The 22476-nt window shown below is 43.5% G+C and overlaps 1 protein-coding gene across 4 annotated transcripts in view; it reads left to right on the forward strand.

Moving 5' to 3' along the window:
• The window catches only part of KLHL29 (kelch like family member 29), a 544314-nt gene extending 526480 nt beyond the window's left edge, over positions 1-17834 (forward strand). For all 4 annotated transcript variants that reach the window (XM_039532518.1, XM_039532519.1, XM_039532520.1 and 1 more), the window contains 2 exons: positions 2772-2916; positions 15542-17834. In XM_039532518.1, the coding sequence (XP_039388452.1) occupies positions 2772-2916; positions 15542-15725 (329 nt within the window). In that variant the 3' untranslated portion in view covers positions 15726-17834. The remainder of the gene's footprint in view (positions 1-2771; positions 2917-15541) is intronic.
• The last annotated feature ends 4642 nt before the right edge of the window (positions 17835-22476 follow it).

The raw sequence follows: 22476 nt of genomic DNA on the forward strand, positions 1-22476 counted from the left end.
CTAGGTTCTCCCTACTGTTACTCACACCTTCTTCTCAACTGTCTGTAATGGGCCACTCTCTTACCACTTCAAAAGTTATTTTTCCTCCCTTGGTATCCTGCTGTTAATTGATTTATCTCGTTAGACTGACCTCACACTTGGTAAAGCAACCCCCAGCCTTCCATGTATTTATACCTGCTCCTGTATTTTTCACTTTATGCATCTGATGAAGTGGGTTCCAGCCCATGAAAGCTTATGCCCAAATAAATTTGTTAGTCTCTAAGGTGCCACAAGGACTCCTCATTGTTTTTTCTACACTTGGGATGCTTTACTAACTGCACACAGACAGCTGACATGCAATGACCCCTGGAGGCTGAAACAAAAAGTTTGAGCATATGCTGTAGCCCAACTTTCTGCAGGATTCTTTCCTGCTAAAACTTGAACAATAGCATGCATCACATCACAGCCACTTACTTCCAGTGTAGTCTTTGCAAGGAAACTAACTTAGGCCCTGTTCAAGACAAGTGCATAAGCGTGTGCTTACCTTTAAGCATGCATGCAACTCACGTTGAAATAAAGTAATACTTAAAGTAAATCTACTCAAAAGTGAGGAATACAAGTTTCCTTAATTCCGTCCCGTGTGCATATGCCTTCTGATACAGATTTTAAATACATACTCATGTATTACCATAAGGCATACACACAAGAGGGCTGACTTAAGGTTTAACAGGCAACCTTAATTCTGGCATTTCCTAACTTCTGAGTGCTTTGACCTTGATGATGTTCTTTTAACATAGTTTGTGGGGTTTGTTTTGTATGTAACATTCTGTGTTTTAAAAAAATTAAAAATGCAAAGAAAAAAATTTCCCTCACTTGGAACCATATTGCCTCCCCATGCAGAGCTGAGGTCTCTAGATCCGTAGCACAGTCCTCTACCAGCTGAGCTACCTCAGTAGCTGATGCAGCATACGGCACTTGTTATCTACGTGGTGATGAGGGATGGAGACATACTTTGCTATTGATTTCCCAGCTATTTGCTGACCCATAAAGAAATGTTAAGATTTGGGACTCCTTGGTTCAATTGCAGGTTCTGTAGGAGCGTGTGGTCTAGTGGTTACAGATCCTTCAGCCTTGCCCAGTGCCACATTAATGATTTTGCCGCCCTAAAATAATTGCCGCCCCCAGCCCCATATGAACTTGGTTTAGTTTTTTTACAAATTCGTTTGAACTAAAATGAATCTAAATATCATTAAAATAATTGAACATTTACAAGTTTTATTATAAATAAAATTACAAGTACAGCAGACCCTTGCTTGAATGCACGTCTGTATATCACAATTTTGCTTATAGCGCGGGACCGCGCATGGATCCAAAACTGAGAACCACTTAATTTCTTCCTTCTGGTCATATTATTAATGTTTAGGATTCTCGCGAGTATGTTTACTAAATGGCGTCGCGCTGTCATTCGTGGTTTCAATACGTGCTATGATTGGTAGAATCACGGTGTCACTGATGCTGTGATTACAAAAATGCTGCTATTATAAATTTCCCCCCCCCCTGCAAATTTGCTGCCCTAGGCCTAGGCCTTGTCAGCCCAGGCGATAATACGCCGCTGGTCCTGCCCCTAGCCTCTCCCTCTCGCCTAGTGCAGAATGAATCTTCAGAGACTAGCTGCCAAATTCTACTGAGCAAGTGCAAACTGAGATTTTTCAGAGGCTTATAATTTGGCCAAATTTGGTTACCTTTCTCACTGGAACAACAAAAGGATTGTCCCTGACACAAAGACTGCCACTCTGCCAAATTACAAGTCCCTGCTCCAAAACATGGAGATGCTAGAACTTCTCAACTCAGAATTTGAGGAGTTTTTTAATATGTGCAGAACAACAATCTCGTTCTTGGAAACTGCTGGACCATTTTAGCGGAAATGTTAAAAAAAAATAGCCTGCGACAAACACCAGGCATGGGAGATATCAACCAGCATTGTTAAAGTTTCCCAGTGTATAAGCATATGATGTATTATAATAGGGATGTATGGAATAAGTGTGCTAGCTAAATTTCACATATTATTTATTAAAATAATGATATGGTTAACTTTATCAAGTATCATCTGATAACTCTGCAGATAACGCCTCAGTGTTAAAGCATTCCCTGGAAACTTCGACAGAAATCAGTTTAGGACATTTGGGGGGCTAACATGTCAGAAATGCTGAGCACTCACAACTCCAATTGAAGTCAGTGGCAGCTGCAGATTATGTCTGCAGGAAAGATTAAGGGAGAAATGTTAGGCCCCAGAAAATATTCTTAGATGTGTTGGGACCCACCCACAAGCAACAAAGGAAAACGAAAGATAATCTATTTTTTAATACTATTAAGAAGTGGGATTCTTTGCTCTAGGATTCGTCTGTACTGAGCCACTGCTCAGAAATGGAAAGTGAGTGAAGATTTGCAGCAATTCAGAACTCTGCAACAAGTTGATACATTAATTTCAGATACAAGAACAAAGCTTTCACTGTGGCTCAAGCAGGGTTTGGAGAGGATAATTGTAACTGTACCAGTTTAAAGGGGGGAGGAGGGGCTTGCTGGGGAATGAAGGACTGATGATGAACTTTAAAAGTGCCTTTGAGAAGTTTAGGAGAAACGAACAAAAACAAAGAAGATTTCCTCATTTTCCTTTCCCTCGCCTTGGAGGTGTAGAGAAACGTGACTTATCTCTAAATAAAGAGAATGTATAAACAAAAATGACTCCAAACCTGAGCCTAGAAACTGATCTCAGTATTGCTTTCCATTGACAGATAACAAATATGCTCCTGCAGTCACTCTCAATGGGTTCATCTTTATTCTTGGAGGAGCTTATGCAAGAGCAACCACCATCTATGACCCAGAGAAAGGCAATATTAAAGCAGGTCCCAACATGAACCACTCCAGGCAGTTCTGCAGGTGAGAAAAAACATTAAGATTGAATTACCAGTGCCTCAGTATTTTCTACTGGGGGAAAAAAATGACTACATAATAATAATAGTGAGAGTGGCAGGGGGAAGGGAGATGTGTACAATATGTTTTTATTCATCTTCATTATACATATTTAGGGATGTATTTTAATGCCCTTGTGCAGCATACTGAACATTTGTCCCTTAATATTTAAGTACCTTGATTTGCAATGTGAGACTGGGAGAGGCAGAACTCTTGGGTTCTAATCACTGACAGGCTGCATGACCTCAGGGCAAGCCATACAAATGCTCTGTGCGTCAGTTTACCTCTCTGTAAAATGAGGATGATAATGCTCAGTTCACATGGGTAAGGCTATGTTTTCTCACAGAGGTCAATCCGTGATTTCCAGACACCTCCCTGACATTTTCTGCTTCAGTCCCTGGGGCTGCGGGACTGGAGCTGGCAGCCAGCAGGGCCCTGGCAGGGTTGCAGTGACAGGCGACAGCCCCCCTCAGGGTCCCCCTGCAGGTTTGCAGCAACAGGCGACAGCCTCCTCAGGGTCTCCCGGCAGGTTTCCAGTGACAGGTGACAGCCTCCTCAGGGTTCCAGGGACCAGGGACAGCCTGGCGGGGAGGAAGGAGAGAGAACCCTGCAGCTCCCAGCCACCGTGGTAGCAAGGGAAACCATGGAGCTGCAGCAGTAAAAGTCACAGACAGGTCACAGCGTCTGTGAATTTTTGTTTCTTGCCCGTGACCTGTCCATCACGTCTACTAAAAATAACCATGACAAAATCTAAGCTATAGAAGCTACCTCTGCTGACCACCAAGGCAGCTCCTTAGCCAGGGAGCCACACTGTATCACTGCTAACATGTGCCTAAATGTTTATATATTTTTAAAACTCCTCTTGTATTTTATTTTTAGTTTCAAAATAAGGACAGAAAACACCTTAAAACCAAAAAAGCCATTTCAAATGTCAGTTCCACATTTTTTATATTTAAAAGAGTGCCCTCTTTTTGACTGCTGAGCTGAATTTTGTTCTGCAGCAAACAGATTAAAAAATCACACACCAACTTCCAGCCAATGCCAGTGTGTTCCTGCTGCTTCTGTGCTAATTACAGATTTTCATTGTTCCTCTGTATTAACCAGAGTGAAATTGAATTGAGGAGAACCCCACTGTGTTCAGACAGTAGTTAATGATATTTTTCTCTAAAGATTGTAAACCAGAAATAAAGCTTACATGAGTTGCCTCATTATCTAGGATTTAAATAAATAAAAAATGCTGATGTTATTTAACAACATAAAAATTAACCACATGTTAATGTGATCCTCCCTCAATCAGGTTCAAACAAAGCCTGGTTTGTTTGAACCTGGTTCCCAAAAACTGGGAAAAGTTTGTGCACCTCATTTTTATATTTTAACCAGAAGGTTTTTATCACTTTAATAACTAGCTCGTGTGATTGTGTATAGCATGGGAGGGGTGACTTGTGAAAAAATGTAGAGGTCAATTTAAATATCTCTTTTTTAATGACAATTTAAAATAAATTGATGCCTTTGGGACAAAATCTAATCCCATTGTAGACAATGGGACTTTTGGTATTGACCTGAGGCAAGATTTGAATGGCACAAAGGGTAGTTATATACCAAGCTTGCTTTGACAGTCAGTGGGAGTTAGACACACAAGTGGCCTTTGTGCCTATAGAAAATCTCCTACTGTATGTTTAGGGTGAACCGAATCTTTAGAGTTTCCCGAACAGCATGAAAATATGTTTAGCAACATGATCATGGTCTCATTTTCAGCCTATATTTGTACTGCTGGATATTTGGAGGCCCCCCAACCACATGCTCTGCTGCAGTCACAGATGACAGCAGCAGACAAGTGCTGGGAGCTGTGATTATCACTCTTTGCTCTGTCTTGATGGCCACCTCCCTCCACTCTGCAAAAGAGTGGGAGAAAAAAGCCTCCCCTGCTCCATAGAGCTCAGAAGTCCTCCCTTTGCAGACAGATATCCTCCCTTTCCAGTTCACTCTTCAAGGGTTTATTTTTCTCCAAGCATAAAGAATACAGAATGTGTTTCTGTGTCTGATTAAAAATTCCATATTCCTGCTTGCTTAGAATTCAGGCTGCATGCAGATAGAGCTGTGTTACAGAGTTTCTCGACAGGGTAACAGCAGCAGCACGGTGGGGCTAGCAATGATTCCAGAGAAGCTAATTTAGTACCAGCAATTCCCAACAGACACAGAAAAGCCGTTTCGGCCTCCTTCTCCAACTCTTAGCCAGTAAGATTTGTTATATGGCTCTGCCGAATGGGAACCCTTAAGAAAACTTAGATTCAAGTTGAACAGTACAACACAAACATGGTGGGGTTGGGGTTTTTTTTTCATCTTTTAAATAAATTCTGGTTCTTGGTCAGTGAAGCATAACTTCCCTGCTTAACTAGTGGGCCTGCTAACTTGTGGCACTGGTTGTGGATCCCCAGCCTATTCATTTCCTGTTACAAAGTTAGGATCAACTTCAGACACTAAAATGGGTTAGAGCACAGCTTGTTGGAGAGAAATTCCCAGGTGGCTGTGGTTATGGAGTATGGTTTCTTAATCATTGCCTACTTCTCAAGCCCACAGATTTAAAAGCTGGCCTTTCAGCATGCAATGTCCGTTTTTCTACAGCTGGGAGAAAAGTGGTAGAGAGGGAAAACCTAGGTCTTCTAGCAGATCTGGAAGCAAATGTGTGGTTGGGACTTGGGACAATGGACAGCTGATTAAAATCACAGCAATAGACTAATAATAATGATCGTTCATTTATATAGCAGTTTATATCCTGAAGGATCTCACTGTGCATTAAAGCGTAACTGATATACAAATAATGCATGGAGACCGCCTTGGCTACAACTAAAATGCAGCCACCTCTGGGTTGAAGTGTGGCAGCTGTTCAGCAGCACACAGCAACACTACACAACAGTTTAGGAACACTGGGGAAGTATAGTTAGGTAGAATATAATTAGAATATGGCCAGGGCACCAGCATTAATAATGCAGCTACAAAAAGTTCCAGCACATCTTTAATGACCGTGGATGGTCTGAACCTTGATTTTCTATCTAATTTGAAAGATAACATCTGCGGCAGCACAGGGACACCTAACAAAACCTATGGAAAACTTGGGCATTGAATCTTGAGCCTTCTAAAACATAGCGTCTTGGCTTCAAAACTATCTGTAAACATGGGCAGAGGTTGTTAGCACAGTTACCAAATTCAGAGAGAGCCTTGTGGAGATTAGCATCCATTAAACTCTAACCTCCAAGTGGATGTTCTTTGGAGGTGCCCCATCCAAGTATTAATCCACAAATTAAGTTTTGGGAAAATCTGACTAAAAAGCAAGAGCAACCGAAGGATGTTCACAAAGTGGGCTAATTTCTTACTTGTAAATACTTGAAAGAGGAAGTTTTTAAAAAGAAATTCTATGTATATTTACCTGCTAGTCTTTAATTGTCTTTTTGGATCTGTTCCAATTAAATTAGTGTGTGTGGATCTGTGCCCATTCTCAGTATCTCCACGTACTAAAAACAGTCTTGAAATGTTCAGTTAACCAGAATATGATGCACAAGGGCAAACCAATTCAGCCATTTAAAAATGTATTTTCATAACCTCAAAAATGACTAGAAAGTTTTTTTTCCAAATGTTGTGAATTTCCAGCCAAGAATGAATGTTTTTAGGCCAGTTTGTACAGGGAATGTTATAAGTCTCACAATTTATAGTAACCTGTAGACATACCATCTTGTGCTGCTGCCTTGTGTAACCCTCACAAGCTATAAAGGTTGGGCCAAGTGAGTTCTTGAATGGGAGATCTCTAAGGAACACCAGACCTAGCTGCTGTGGCCAGTGATGCTGATCATTCAGGAGGTAGGATTCTTCCCTCTGAGTTACTGCTGATACAGTGCTTCATCACGAAGCATCGGCGCTGCTGGGGCTGCTTTTTTTTGGATGAGATGTGAAAGGCCCCTAGACGTCATCGCCAAATTTCAATTTAGGCAATTGATATTCTGCCAAACGAGGGCCCTGATTATGGAAAGCACTCACCACGTGCTTACCTGCTTTTCTGAATAGAGAAAGACTTAAGTGCACCGTTAAGTGCTTTCTTGAATCAGATCCTAAATTCCACCCCTCTCAGGCTGCACTTGGATAAGATATTCATTTCCTGTCCTAAACATTATATACTTCCTATATTTTCTTAATGATCATTGGCTGTAACATAAGCACGTGATCTCAAAGAGATGAGAATTATTGTGGGTGGAATCAGACAATTGTTCACAGAAGCAGTAGAGCAAAAAACCAAGATGGCTCATGCAGTGCACACAAGTTCACACACTGATTTAAAAAACAGGGATGGAGTCCTAATGCATCACTCGTATATAGTACTTCTCTAAAGTGCACTAAGAGCCTCTGATGAAAAGTAGGTAAGTACTTCTCTTGTCCTGCGGGTGAGTAAAGAGTAAAAGAAAGGCTGAGGTCTAGGTTTACAGAAGTACTTTGGCGCCCAAGTCCCAGGGTTAGGCTTTGCTGTGATTTCACAAAACTGCCAAACTCTGTAGATGCCTGAACTCACTTGGTGCCTAAGTTCTTGCAATTACCCAGTTCTCTGGGTACCTAAGTTTCTGCCTCTGGGTGTGTGCATTGCTGCCTTCCTATCTGCCACCTAAGCCGCAGAGCGATTCACAAACCAAGGGAATACAGGCATTTAGCAGCCCAATTCACCTGCAGGGCCTGATCTGGTTGGTGTGCTCAGAGGCTGCCTGACAAAACAGCTGCGGGGGAAGAGTTCCCTCCTAACTTCTAGCCCAAGGGTTTGGGTACTCACCTGGGATGTGGGAGACCACCTAGTTCAAGTTCTCCCTCTCCTAGAGAAATGATTTGAACAGTGGTCTGTCACCTCTCGGGTACATGCCCTAATAAACTGGGCTACGAGATCTTCCGATGTGGAGGTCCCTCAGTCTCTCCTATTGAAGCTGTTCCACAGCGGATAAATACTCAGAGTAAGACTGACGCTGGAGCCTGGAAAATAGAGCACTCATCCAAGGGCCAGTCTCCCTGCTCCACGATGGCACAGCTTCAACGGGAGATGGAGGGAGCCACAGATCAAAATGTCCCATAGCTCAATATTTAGGGCACTCACCTGCAAAATGGTAGATTGTTGCTCAACCCCCTTCTCCGTATCTGGTGTGGGGAGTCTTGAACTGGAAGGTCTCCCACATCCAGCTGAGCCCCTTAACCCCTAGAGTAAAGATTACGAGGGAATGTCCCCTGGCTTCTTGCAAAAAACACATTAGGTGCCTAACTACAAAGCGTGTTCACAGTCGAGAATCACTAGCAAAACTAGGTGTCTCCCTGAACCCTGTACACAGGGGGGGCAAACTATGGCCCGCGAGCCGGATCTAGCCCATCAGGGGTTTGGATCCAGCCTGTGGGATTACCACCCCCGTGGTGCCACAGGTGCCGCGCCACTCCTAGAAGCGGCTGGCACCACATCACTGCGGCCTTGCGGGGTGGGCAGAGGGCTCTGTGCGCTGCCCTCGCCTGCAGGCACCACCCTCCACAGCTTCCATTGGCCAAGAACGGGGAACTGCGGCCAATGGGAGCTTTGGGGGACGTACCCACAGGTGAGGGCAGCTTGCGGAGCCCTCTGCCCCACCCCTTCCCCAGGGGCTGCAGGGATGTGGTGCCGGCCGCTTCTGGGAGCAGCGCGGGGCCAGGGCAGGCAGCCTGTCCTGGCTCCAGGGCACGACGCTGCCACCCCAGAGCCGCTCCAGGTAAGCAGCACCGGGCCGGAGTCTGCACCTGAACCCCTCCTGCAGCCCGCACCCCAGTGGCCCCTAACCCCTTGAGCCCCCTGCCATATTCTGCACCCCTCCCTGCACCCCAAGCCCCGCCCTGAGCCCCCTCCTGCACTCCATACTCCCTTCCGCACCCCAACCCCCTGCCCCAGCCCTACATTCATGGCCCTGCATGCAATTTCCCCACTCAGATGTGGCCCTCAGGCCAAAAAGTTTGCCCACCCCTGCTGTGCACGTAGGGTATCTCTACATTGCAATTAAACATCCGTGGCTGGCCCATGTCAGCTGACTTGGGCTCCCGGGGCTCGGCTGTGGGGCTGCAAAATTGTGGAGTAGACATTCGGACTCCAGCCCAAGCCCAAATATCTACATGGCAACTGTACAACTTGATCCCTGAGAGCCTGAGGCAGCTGACATGGGCCAGCCGTGGGTATTTAATTGCATTGTAGACATCCCCTTTGGCCCATTGGTCTGACCCAGTATGGCTGATTGTTCTTGTATGTTCTTATGGGCAGTTTTAAATAAAAGAAAATAAACGCACTTGCGTCAGGAACAGAGAGGAGAGGTTGGAACCAGTCTAGCGCACAGCCATCCACCACCCTGTCCGATTTCCAAGCAAGAGTTGTGGAAAGTATTTCACTTGAAGATGGAAAAAAATACCTCAGTTATGAACAAATTACTCTCAGCCATTTGGCATTACAGTGACTCCTCCAAGCTCAGCTGTTCTTTGACCTGGGCTGTACGCTCCGCTCGCTACACAGGCAGAGGGCTTGTTGCTTCCACAGCAAAGTTCTTCTGCTTGCAGCTGTCTTTCTCTTCAGGTTCTGACAGCGTGTAATCACTTAGTGTTAATGGCACCGAACAACAAGCTTGCAGCCTAATTATTGTGATTATTCCTTTCTTCAGACATTAGCCTCGGTTAATGTTGTTTTTACAACTGAGGGGCTGGGCGGAGAAGAGCAATATTGTTGCCCTTAGGAAGAGGGAGCGATGAACATACCGCTTTCCATTCACCTGCCTTAAAGTTTTGGACTACACTTGGATGCTCAAACTGCCTAAGGTCCCCTTGTTAATCTAGCCCTAAATCCAACATTTAGGCACCACTAGCTAGCATGCTCGGAACCCCTGCTCAGCTTCCACCAACCCTGGAGGTGCCCAGGTTTTCACTGGCAGAGGCCCCTAGGTGCCCGCTGTTTTTGCTGGTGAGCATGCATAAACCTGCCTCAGGCCTGACAGTGCCTCGTAGCTTGATACATAGCTCGGGCCTACCTTGTGTATGGAGCCTCATCCAGACAGAGGAGGAGTTGGTGGTGCTGCCTATCCTTATACCGAGAGATTGGGGCACTCATCTAGGCTGGTGAAAGGACCTGGGTTCACATCCCTACTCCAAATCAGGCAGAGCAGGGATTTGAACTTGGGTTGCCCACATCCCAGGTGAGTGCTCTAACCACCAGGCTATTGGGCATGGGGACAACCACCACCATCTCCTCCTTTTCTTTTGCAGGTTACATGTGTACTGTGTATACCTACAAATCAGGCCCCTTAGGCAAGCGAAGCAGGGGAACAGCAGGGCTTAAGTGTGAGTTAGGCACTGAGCAGCTCAGTGATTTCATGCCTTATGGTGACTTTGCACGTGCCAACTGGCAGAAACTTAGTCAGCACCACCACCATCTTCTCCATGAGAAAGGGCTGACCCGGCTTAGTTGCCTGTCTCCAGGAGAGTGTTTGGGGCTGTGAATCCCAAGCAGAGATAGGTGTCTTAATCCAGCCCAGACTAAGGGTTTGTCTACATTTGAAATGCTACAGAAGCACACCTGCTGGCTGCTGTCATGTTTTCATGTAGATGCTCACTACAGTGAAGGGAGGGGTTTCTCCCATCAGCCTAGTTAATCCACCACCCCAAGAGGCGGTAGCTAGTCAACAGAAGAATTCTTCCCCTGACCTAGCACTGTCTACACTAGGGGTTAGCTCGGTTTAACAACATCGCTCAGGGGTGTGGATTTTTTCACACCCCTGGGCAACGTAGCTGGGTCGACATAACTTTTGAGTATAGACCTGGCCTTAGGGGCCTGCCTCACTCTGTCTGAGCGGTGGGTTTTAAGCACACACATAAGGGGAGCTGTATACAACAGGTTGCCCCTCTGATTGGCATTTCCTACTAGCTAGCTTAGATGGCCCACCACTCAGTCTGTGGGCTTTTGTGTATCCCGGTCTTAAGCACCCAACTCTCCACAGGCATTTTATAGGGAGCTTGAACACCTAACTTGGGAGTGTGGATTCTGCTGGGCCTAAAGTCAGGCTTTGCAACACTGAGCCTGAACCTCCTTGGTGGAGCTAACCCTGAGATGCTTTTGGCAATTTGATGTGTAAGCTATATAGGTATTTCCCCCAGATGTATTTACTTTCTTGTTTTCAGTTGGATCCCCTTTTATTGCCTATTCATACTGCTAACCTTTCAAGGTCCCCATGTTCCTATTATTTTGTCTGTCCTCCCTGCTGGTGGTAACACCTCCCAGTAATTTGCAACTTTAATTTAATGGGCTGCTTACATACGTTTCCAAATCATTAATGATGATGTTAAATAAAACCAGACCAAAGCATCTCCCTCTGCGCCAAATATTGCCTCTTATAATTACCCCTTATTTATGATTCTTCCATCAGTTTTTTTTTAACCCATGTGGCAGTGCTCCTAGCCAAACCAATTTGAATTAATTTTTCAAGTAAGGTGTTGTACGATTACCCTAGCAAGGGCTTTAACTGAAGAATACAGATACCACAGCATCTAGTGCCAAGCCCTGAAACCACTGTCTTCTTCTGTGTCCCTTTGCACAGCTGGACCAGCAGCCCAGTACATATATGGCCAATTCCCACTTTTTTGTTTGCAAAAACATGCTGAAACTACTGTGTTCACATGCCTTCTGTACCCTGACTCTGGTCAGTATTCTGTACCCCATTGTAACAGAGTCACCCTGTGCCAGTTCACATTGGTAAACTGGTATGCCAGACTGTCTTGTGAATAGGGAGCTGTTATTTACCCTTTCACATAACAAAGGAACTAGGGGGTCACCTGATGAAATGAATAGACAGCAGGTTTAAAACAAACAAAAGGAAGTATTTCTTCACACAACACACAGTCAGCCTGTGGAACTTGTTGCCATGGGATTCTGTGAAGGCTAAAAGTATAAATGGGTTCAAGAAAGAATTAGATACATTCATGGAGGCGAGGTCCATCAATGACTAGTAGACAAAATGGTCAGAGATGCAACACCAGACTCCAGCTGTCCCTAAACTCCAAGGATCAGCGACAGGCCACTGGGCTAGGTGGCCCGTTAGTCTGAGCCAATGTGGCCATTTTTATGTTCATATTGTACCCTATTGAGCCTTTAGAAAGCAATCTTTTCTAGGGTAGAGATGAAGTCTCAGTTTGGCACAGGTCACCATTGTACAGAACTGATTGAACAGATACACGTCATTATCCCAAATGTAGCCAGCTAAGTGTGTCTTGGACTTTCTAAAGAACATAAGATACATGTTGTTGAGTTCTCATAATTCCACCGTCCTAAGTGCTTATCCATAACGGATGGTCATGCTACTAATAGCAATTATTTATTAGTAGCAGTATTACAGTCGTACTCAATCAAGTTTGGGACTCCATTTTGGTAGGCTCTGTGCAAGCGCATATTAAGCAAGCTTCCCTGCCCTGCAGTGCTTACAATTCAAGGCGCTCATCCTTCAAACAATTGTGCACTTCAGTGGCATTATTCCTTACATAAAGTTACACCTGTGTGTAAGGATTAGACCCTAAAGACAAGATGTAATGAGTCGGTGTAACTAACAAATGGATGCAGGGGCTGGGAGTGTTAGGAATATATGACTAAATAAAGGCTGGTTGGAGGGTCCTAGTTTCAGTCTTGCTCTATCTTTTCTCTTTTATTTATTTATTCATTTAGAGAGAGTAGGTGGGTGAGGTAGTATCTTTTATTGGTCCAACTTCTGCTGGTGAGAGAGGCATACGCAGAGCTCTACTTCAGGTCTGGGACAGGTACTGTCAACAGCTAAATACAAGTATGGAACAGATAAGGAGTTAATACATGTTGCAAGAGACCATTCAAGATGAAGGGGGCAGTTAATACCTCTGCAGTTATAGGACAAAGGAGGGTTAGTAGGTTACAAATTGTTATAAAAAGCCATAAATCCAGTATCTCCAGCCAGGATTTTTGGTGTCAAGCGGAGTTATGAATTTAAGTTCCCAGGCTCGTGTTTTGAAGGTGTTGTGCAGGTTTCTGTTGAGGATGAGGATTGAGAGGTCAGCTATGGAATGATCATTTTGAGAAAAAAGTATTTTGGTGTTTTTGTCTTTTATCATTTTTCTGTAGAGCCCTGGGCCCTTTAAAGCACCACCTGAGCCCCGCTGCTTTACTGTGTTATATCTGAATTCGTGTGGAGCCCCGGGCCCTTTAAATCCCCGCCGGGGAAGCCGGTCCAGTCTGGCATGGCGTGCTGGCAAGAGCCAGTACGCCGTACCGGACCGAACCCGATATAACGCGGTCTCACCTATAAGGTGGTGAGATTTTTTGGCTCCCGCGGACCGCGTTATATCAGGGTAGAGGTGTATTAGCAATCAGTAATCTCACAGTGAGTCTTTGCTTTTTTGAATATTGGTACAACACTTGCTTTATTCAAATCCTCTGGTACTTCCCCATTTCTATGTGACTTTTCAAAAATAATTACCAATGGTTCAGTAAATTCATTAGTAAATTCCCTTAAGACCCTGGGCTGTATATCAGCCAGCCCTGCTGATTTGTATATACGCATTAATCAAATGTTTCAAGTATCCCCATTTGCCTCCTTTCAGATTAACAGTTATTTTGACAAGGTCTTTATTATTTCCTACTTACTTGTGTAAGTAACTCATACTTGTCTTGTTTAAATCCTCCCCTCATCACTGTTTTCAGTTCAGCTTTGTTTTTATCTGCAGAGCCTGATTCCTACTGAAGACATTGCCAACTTCTTGTTCTTTACATTCTTCTTTTTTCAGAAGCATTTTGGTTGGTTGTTTTTTCATGTTGGCATCTTTTAGGAGTCTCCATTTGCCCCATCCTTAAATTTTAACTCTTCCTCCTTGTGCTGCAGCCCACTCTGTATGTTTCTTATTGCTTCAAAATGAGCTCGATGAAATCTGTGAATGTGCTACTTAGTGTTAAGTTCAGCAAGCCCAGTCATTGGCACAGAGCCTCTCCCTTACCCTCCTTCGTTCAGTTTGCTTTGTTTGCAATATATTTACAATTTGCAAAGTTTTAAAACAGGCTAATCTTTTTATAAACTAGGGCACCCAGCTCCCCAGAGGCTGTTCAGTATCCATAGCCATTGGTTGGCTTTGTATGCATGCTGAAATGCCTTCTGCCAGACAGCACTCACACCAGCAACCACATACAGGCAGTAAGATGTGTTTCTAAGTCTGAGAGAGGAAAATGGGGGGCGGGGAGGGTTTGGCACAGGGGGAAACGTGGTCATGACCCCAGCCTCCACAGTGAAAGAAAGAGATAACTGACCAGTGAAGGGGTTGAGTCAAGAAAGGGTTTTTATTGAGCTTGTAATCGGGAGGGCGAGGGGGGGGAAGGGGGGTGCTTCCTCCTTTACAGCTTTGGCAAAGACAGGTGGTATAAAAGAGGCATTTTGTATGCACAGGACTGGGAGCCAGAAACTTCTGAATAGCAGCTAAATTGGTTTATACACTTATATGTGGTGCATGTGTGTGTCTCTAGGCCTGGTACATTGCAACAGTGGCTGTGCTGTTGATACCCTCGTCGGCAACCTTTCAGAAGTGGTGTGCCAAGTTCACTGTAATTTAACGTTTCGCCTGCCAGTAATACATGTTAACGTTTGTAGAAGGCCTCTCTCTCTGTCTGTATTATATAAATAAACTATTGTTGTATTTAAAGGTTTTTTAAATATTTCAGAAGCTTCATTTAAAATAAAAGTAAAGTGCAGATCTTATCAATTTAGAACCCCCAGACCGGCAGCGGGCTGAGCACGTCCTGGGATCCTTTTCTGGGGTTCCAGCCACCAGCCCTGCTCAGCCCGCTGCCGGTCTGGGGTTCCGTCCGCCAGCTCCTGCCAGCCGGGATCCCGGCCGCCGGCCCCCCTCAGCCCGCTACCAGCCTGGGGTTCTGCTCATGCAGGCCAACAGGAGGCTGAGCAGGGCTGGCAGCCGGAACCCCAGACCAGCAGCAGGCTGAGTGCTGCCGGCACCCCAGACTGGCAGCGGACTGAGCCCCTCAGCCTGCTGCCGGCTGAGTGAATGGAACCCCAGGCGGGCAGTGGGCTGAGCACTCTGGGGTTCCGGCCGCCGGCTTCTGCCAGCCGGGGTCTCAGGAGTTCCCTGGGGGCCCCCAGGCCGGCAGCAGGTGCTTAGTGGGGCTGCAGCAGCCGGAACCCCAGAGTGGCGGTGGGCTGAGCCGCTCAGCCTGTCGCCGCGTGCCATCAAAAATCGGCTTGCGTGCCACCTTTGGCATGCATGCTGTAGCTTGCCGACCCTTGCTGTATAGGCTTGAGTGAGTCATGTGTTCCACAGTTTCCCTGCTGTATGGTTAAAGTGGGGAAAGCTTACCTGGGGGATGGAGGGGCAGCGCAGGTAGGGGAAGGTTATTAAGATTAATGGAAGGGGCATTCAGCCTTCTAAAGCTGCAAGTGTTTCTTACTATTTTAGTAGTTATCCCATTAGGCTTGTGTTACAAAAGGGCACTAAAAACTACCATGGGAACTGTTTTACAAGATACTAAGCAAAACTTTTCTTTTCTTTTTGTGTATAGTGCTGTGGTTCTTGATGGAAAAATTTATGCCACTGGTGGAATTGTTAGCAGCGAAGGACCTGCACTGGGGAATATGGAAGCCTACGACCCTAAGACAAACACATGGACGCTTCTACCCAATATGCCATGCCCTGTGTTTCGACATGGCTGTGTAGTAATTAAAAAGTACATTCAGAGTGGTTGATGCTACCAAGGAGTTGGATGGAGAACTGGTTTTGCCTGCCAAAAGCAGGCAAAAAATAAAAAAAGCTATTACAACAACAAAAATAAATAAAATTAGAAGAACAAAAACACAAAAGCAACGAACATATTGCTCTAAAGTTTTGAATATTCTCTACATTGAATGTAGAAAATCATCTTCACCTTTTGGTGAACGAGGAGCAGAGAGCTCCGTGCTATGTAAGATAGTGTAACTTGATAATACAAGTGTGTCACTAGATGTTGTAGTGGCACTTGTTACGGATGTAGGCTTTGGGTCAACCCAGGTGCAATAGAATTTCACATATTTTTTAACTGGGGGGAGAGAAAAATCTGCATTTTACTCCTAGAGAGCAAGCTTGATTCTTAACATAACTGTGCAGAAGATTAGTTTTACTATTACACATAAGGCATCAGGCTATTTGAAAGAAGTCAAAGTGTCCTTATCACTTTGATTCCTACATTTGTTTTTAACAAATACATGCTTTTCAATACCAATGACTGAGAGATATCTTGTGTGACAGCTGGCGTAGGTTGATGTCAGTCTTCCATCAGATCAAATAAATACTGCAGTTCTCTAGAGCAGCACCAAAAAAGGAGAGAAAGAGAGAGAAGAACTGATTATAATGGCATTCTATGTGAAAAGGGTTTCTTGGGCTGTATGGGTTTCTGCCCCCTACATGGCAGCATTTGTGTGTTAGGAGTGGAGGGTGGTTTCTACCCTGTTTTCTACTGTATGAGCAAAACTTGACAGTGCTTGCAACCTTTAATGCAATTATTATTATTTTTAGATGCCAGAGGCATTTGCTTGATTAAACTAACCTCTTCAAAATGTTCTGATTGGAATCATGTTAATAAAACAAACCATATGATGTGGGATTTCCACATTTTCAGTAAGTTATTTAAGAAGATGCCTCATATACTCATTTTTGGATCACAGTCAAGATTCCTTATGTTGGGCTATATGCCACTATCTTTTTGTTTTTAAATTACATCTAAGAGGACATCTTAAAAAAACCCAAACCTATCTCCTAATTAAAAGGTATGGATGTCTTAAATGCAAACTTCTCTCATCAGAATGAGACCGTTTCAAAATAAAAATATTCACACGTTTTAAACACACAAGTTTAAATCCCATGATAGAAAATGGATGGGATGAAGCCCAGTATAAAAGACACAGAATGATTACTGTGTAGCGTTGTAAGTATATGCACAGCACAGGGGTTATATTTTTATATATATATATTAAAACATTGTCTATCCAGAGAAGCATTGTGATGTGAAAATTCTTTATAAATTTGTAAATGGAATGATCAAATGGGCAATGAGCGGGGAGATATAATGGGGGAAAACAGCTTCTTACAGTTAACAAATGGAAAATAACCCTGAGCAGAGGATTTGTGTGATTTCTTTCCAAACAGAGCAGCAGAAAGAGTTACTACGTTTGCCTTCACAGTTTTAGATTCCAAATGCCATGGTGGTAATTCGGTGGAGAGATTCCTTTACAGAATGTCTGTATGAAAAACACTACAGTCAATATCTAGTTGAATTTCATACCAAATATATTAGCCTTTTTGTATCGGGGAGATCTGGTTACAACTTTGGGGAAACCAATTCAGACAGTTAGCCAATCACCTTAAAGTTATTTTATTAATAATTGTTTATAAAAGAACAAAATAGTATGAAATTTGTATCTTGCAGTATTTAAAAATAATGTGCTCAGTCAGGCTATAAGGTGACTCACATCTCTCTCCTTTTGATAGTGAAGTTCCAACCTTTGTTATGCAGTTGTTTTGATTATTTATTCTTTAAAGAAAAAAATAAGCACAACAAAATTATATACATAATATGTCATTTAAAGTATTTATGTCAAACAGGGTACAAGTGTGAACCTAAAGATTGGAGCACAAGTTTCTAACTGCCTGGGGCAGGACTAATTTTAGTGTTGGTGTGTGTCTACCTCCAAAGGAGGTGCTAGCAATCAACAAGACCTAACACATTCACCATTTCCAATTTAGCTTATTTCTTCATTTCTCACACTGGAGCAAAACTGGCTATTTCTGTGACTAATATAAAACAACCAGGGTTCTCTGTAATGGCATTGTATATAGTTTATGTTTACTGTTAAGTTCTTGTTATATTATAATAAATATATTTATAGATCTAGATTCATCATCCAGATTGGATTAATTTTGTTAAGAGTGAACACAGGGCAATGCCACGTTAATGTTTACATTAATTTTCCGTGCAACCATGGAGGAAAATGCTTTTGTTCCAGCTGGATCTGTCTCTGGTCCAATTTTTCTTGCCAGTATTTAACTGACTACTAACTTCCAACATACCTGCATCCTACTTTTAAAAAAAAAAAGGCTTATAACTAACTCTGGGATCTATTTATCTAGACTGCCTCCCTTTCCCCCACTCCATTTTTCCAAACCTCTATTAAGTAAAGAACCAGAGGGCTCTTTTCTATCAAGGTTTATACAATTATCTTGAAGCTTTATCTTAAAACCTTACTAAACTGCTTTATTTAAGTGAGCCTGGAGTTGTGCTACTTGGTCTTGTAATTTCTAAGAGATGAAAGCCACTTTTGCCCTGTGGTCAAGTTCCTTTGTATCTCGGAGTGGGAGTTCAGCAATCCACAAAAGGACACTTGTCTCCAAGAGCACTGAAGTGTAACAGCTCATGGTTCCTCTGATGTTTCACTGGATGGCATCTGTAAAACACTGGGTTGGGAACTAATGAGGAGACAAATATAACTCGTCCCAACCACTTCTCCAGTGGGAGAGGCAGTGCATTGCAGTGGAACATTGTTCCTACTATGGGTCTGCAAACATCTGTTATATACATTTACAGAAATAATTAAACTATTGAGTTTGTCTCAGCTTTGTTCAGAGTGTGACTTTGCAAGTATTTAGAAGCTGGATTGCAGTTTTTGAACATTTTTGTTTGGTCTTAGTGGATCAGGTTGAACAGCGCATGAAGATTACTAAAAGCCTTGCAATTTGGTATTATGCAGCCATGACCCAGACCACACAGGATAAGTTGCCAACCTTTTCATCAACACTGTGGAAAGACTGGCTTACTCAGCACTGGTCAATAAGGCTTGGTAGGATAAGCAAAAGAGAGGCTATTTGCTTTCCTTTTATATGAAAATTATTTTAGTTGTCCTCTGGGAAGTTAGCTGAGAGTCTTTGCTAAATGAATCACGTGCACAGATCTGCTTAAACGCTTTTAGAAACTCCATGGACAGGCTGGCTCAGTGGACTGGTAACGATACCAATCCTTTCACCTCTTGTTTACTAGTATGACTCTAGATCAGCTCACTGGGGACTGAAAGTTACCATGTAAGGGATGGTTCGCTGCCTCCAGCGAACGCCACATACTCCCACAGGTCCCAGGGTTGCTGTTTGCCTCTTTCTGATCGTTTCATTGAGTAGTAAACTTACCAAGTAAATAAAGTCTTAACTTCAAGCAAGGAGACACTATCTGGGAGACTCCTGAATCTCAAATCTTTCCTGAGTAGTTTCTAATGAAAGGGCAGCGGTTCCCTTGGAAAGGTGCTACCTTACCCCTCCACACTACATTCAAAAGCTGATTTAATTTTCCAGTCTTGGCGGATCAAACCCCAAATAGGATGTGTAGTGCAGTGCTGGGCAGGTCATACCAACCTCTGAAAAATACCAGTATGGGGTGTCTTTAGTACTTTGACACCACTTGTATAGCCTGTCATGCAAATAAAGGCTCATTGACTAGGATGAGCTCTTTAAACTAAACCCTTAATGCTCCATTTCACCTTTCTAGGGTCTGGGAGCTTTAAAAGCAAGCACTGAAGCCTCTTTTCAGCTGTAATGGAGATACCAGGGTATACAGAAAATGCAACACTAATTTTTGATCATCCTGAGGGTCCTGGTTAGAAAAAATGATGAGCTAGAAAGAAAATTATCTTGAGAGAAGTAGGCAGAGATGTCTCTGCATGGTGGGTCTATCATCTCATTACACAAGGTCTGGAGATACCAAGAAAAGTGTCATCTCTGGTCTGAAGAACCACTCTTTGTGTAAGGCTGAATTAAACACTGGCCCAGTTTAGACTTCATGCAAGTGAGGGCTGTCACCTGAGCCAGAAGAGAACTGGGACTAGATTCTTTAGCCAAATTATCCTTAATTCCCTCTTTCGTCAGCCCACAAGTTCTATTTCAATCAAGTATAGCAGCTTACGACAAGGAATTACAAGTTTTGGTTCAGCTAGTGCCTAGGAGAGGGAAGCTTTGCCACTGACATCAAGCCTAACGGCTGCATTTGTTCCTTGTTAGAGGAATAAAAAAGGTAACCAGCTGCTTGTGGTTTTTAATTTTGTCATCTTTCAATGTTTTACTAATATCCTCTCTCCTTTCCCAGTTCACAGGTGAGATCTTAAGGGCTACCGTGACAATGTTAGTCTCCTTTACAACCCGGCTGGAGGACAGTGCTGGCTGCCCAACTGATAATGCATGTTCTGAAACCTTCCTTCTTGCAGCCCTTTGAAGAGCTCTCTTTCGCCCAGCAATCAGGCTGGCAGCCTGAATTCCAATGTCTATTGTGTAAGCCATAAAGTTGTTATAAAACCTAGGTTTTATGATGGTGATTTAGGCCCAGTCTGGGACATCAGTCCTGAACCATGTCTACCACAGCAATACATACACTTTCTCCACAGTTCAGTGTGTGTAGCTTTATATTTCTTCTCACCCCTTTGTGTGGCCACAGAGTATGGATACAATTAAGCTTAGCTGGCAACTGCAAGCCATGGAAGCCTGTGTGTTTTATTTTTCCCCTGTGGTAAAAACAGATTTATAGAAATAATAGCTCTTAAAGGGTAGGGACTAGCACCTTCTTCTCAGGTTCAAGCAGAGTGGTTCCCAGACTGTGACCTATGGGGCATGGGCTGGTTTACACCATAGTAGCAGAACAAGAATCCGTTGGATGAAATTATGAAAGTGGAACACCAAATGCTTTTGACTTTTAAAATCTGAGAACGGAGAGCTTATTATAGTACAGGCACTGTCCCAAAGTAAAAATAATCAGACTTTGGCAAGCTGAGCTTGGATGCTGATTCATGCTGGCAATTCTGTAGCCACTGCATTTTTACTAAAAACTACCATTGTAAATAATTATTAATGTTCTTGTTCAATTAGTGCAGTATCCCATGTTATTTATTAATATTAAATTCAATTTTATCTTGTTCCCACCTTTTCAGTATGTCACAGATTTTCATATTGGCAACATATAATTGCTATGTAGAAGTGTAGAGAGGAAAGCAGGAAGATTCCCATTCATATCTGTCAGTTAGCCAGTTCTTAATCTATTTAACATGTGCTCTATTGATACTGCATAGTGCTCAAATTTTAATCAGAATGTCATAAGGTGCTCAGACAAATTACAAGAGTCTAAGTGTTACATCGATGCAGATTACATCAATTCCCTGGTATTATACGATTTATTAAAAATTAACATCTGCAGGGCAGAGATCTCCTCAGTCAACTCTTATTAAGACTCTTTGATACAGGTTATCCAGGCCTTCTGACAGAAAAATGTTTATTCCTAGTAGATGATGTCTAATAACCTTCCATTACTAATGCACTGGAAACTACTTCATCATTCTCTTACCATACAAACACATGTTCCTGCCTCTTTCCACATACAGAAGAAAAATGTGCAGTTCCCAAACTCTTAGGGTAGGTCTATACTTAACGCGCGGGTTGATGCAGAGAGTTCAACTTCTCGGAGTTCGAACTATCGCGTCTAATCAAGACGCGATAGTTCGAACTCCCCCCGCGCTCCGGTCAACTCCGGAACTCCACCACCGCGAACGGCGGTGGCGGAGTTGACCTTGGAGCCGCGGACTTTGATCCCGCGGCATCAGGACGGGTAAGTCAGTCGAACTAAGGTAGTTCGACTTCAGCTACTTCAGCTACGCTATTCGCCACAGTGAAAGACTCCATAAGTGGGAAAAGACTCTAGCAGAGGGAAGAAGCGGAAAAAGGCTCCAGGCAAATGCCTCCTGCCAAAGTCTTTCCCTGACACGTGTACCTACACACTGCAATGAGTGGGTACCGAGTTTGCTTTTCATTGTGGTGTGTAGCTACAGGTACCTACATGCCGCAGCAAGTATAGACAAGGTCCGAAAGGTGACTATTACAATGTAGAAAGAACTTTCATGAGCAGAAAATACCAGATAAGAAAAGGGTCTGTCATGTAGCAGAGCGAGACATAACAAAAACTGATGGTGGGAAGCCGAAGCCAGACATTGAAACTGGAAATATAGCACAAATTTCTACCAGTGAGGGAGTGGGTTTTCCATCTCAATGTCTTCAAATTAAGACCGAATGCCTTTGTAGAAGATATGCCTTCGCTAAACACAAGTTATTGGGCTCAATACAAGGGTAACTGGGTAAATTTAATGGCCTCTTATATAAAGCAGGGCAGACTAAATGTTCTAGTGATCCCTTCTGGCCTTAAACTCCCTTGAGAGCATCTCCATACTGAGGGTCTTTTCCTTTGAGAAGCTATTTGTTGTTAGATTTTGCTAATCTCTCCTATTTCTTCACATGTAACCCAAAATGTAAAGAAATGTAGTAACAGTGATTAATTGGTTCACTGAAAACAGCACAAATACTGCAGCATATTAATTCTCCTGGCAAAAACTGTAAGGGGAAAATCAGGAAGAATGGCTTGGCTAGGGACAGGGAAAGAAGCCAGCC

This window comes from Mauremys reevesii, linkage group 3, assembly GCF_016161935.1.
Source record: "Mauremys reevesii isolate NIE-2019 linkage group 3, ASM1616193v1, whole genome shotgun sequence".
Lineage (NCBI taxonomy): Eukaryota > Metazoa > Chordata > Testudines > Geoemydidae > Mauremys > Mauremys reevesii.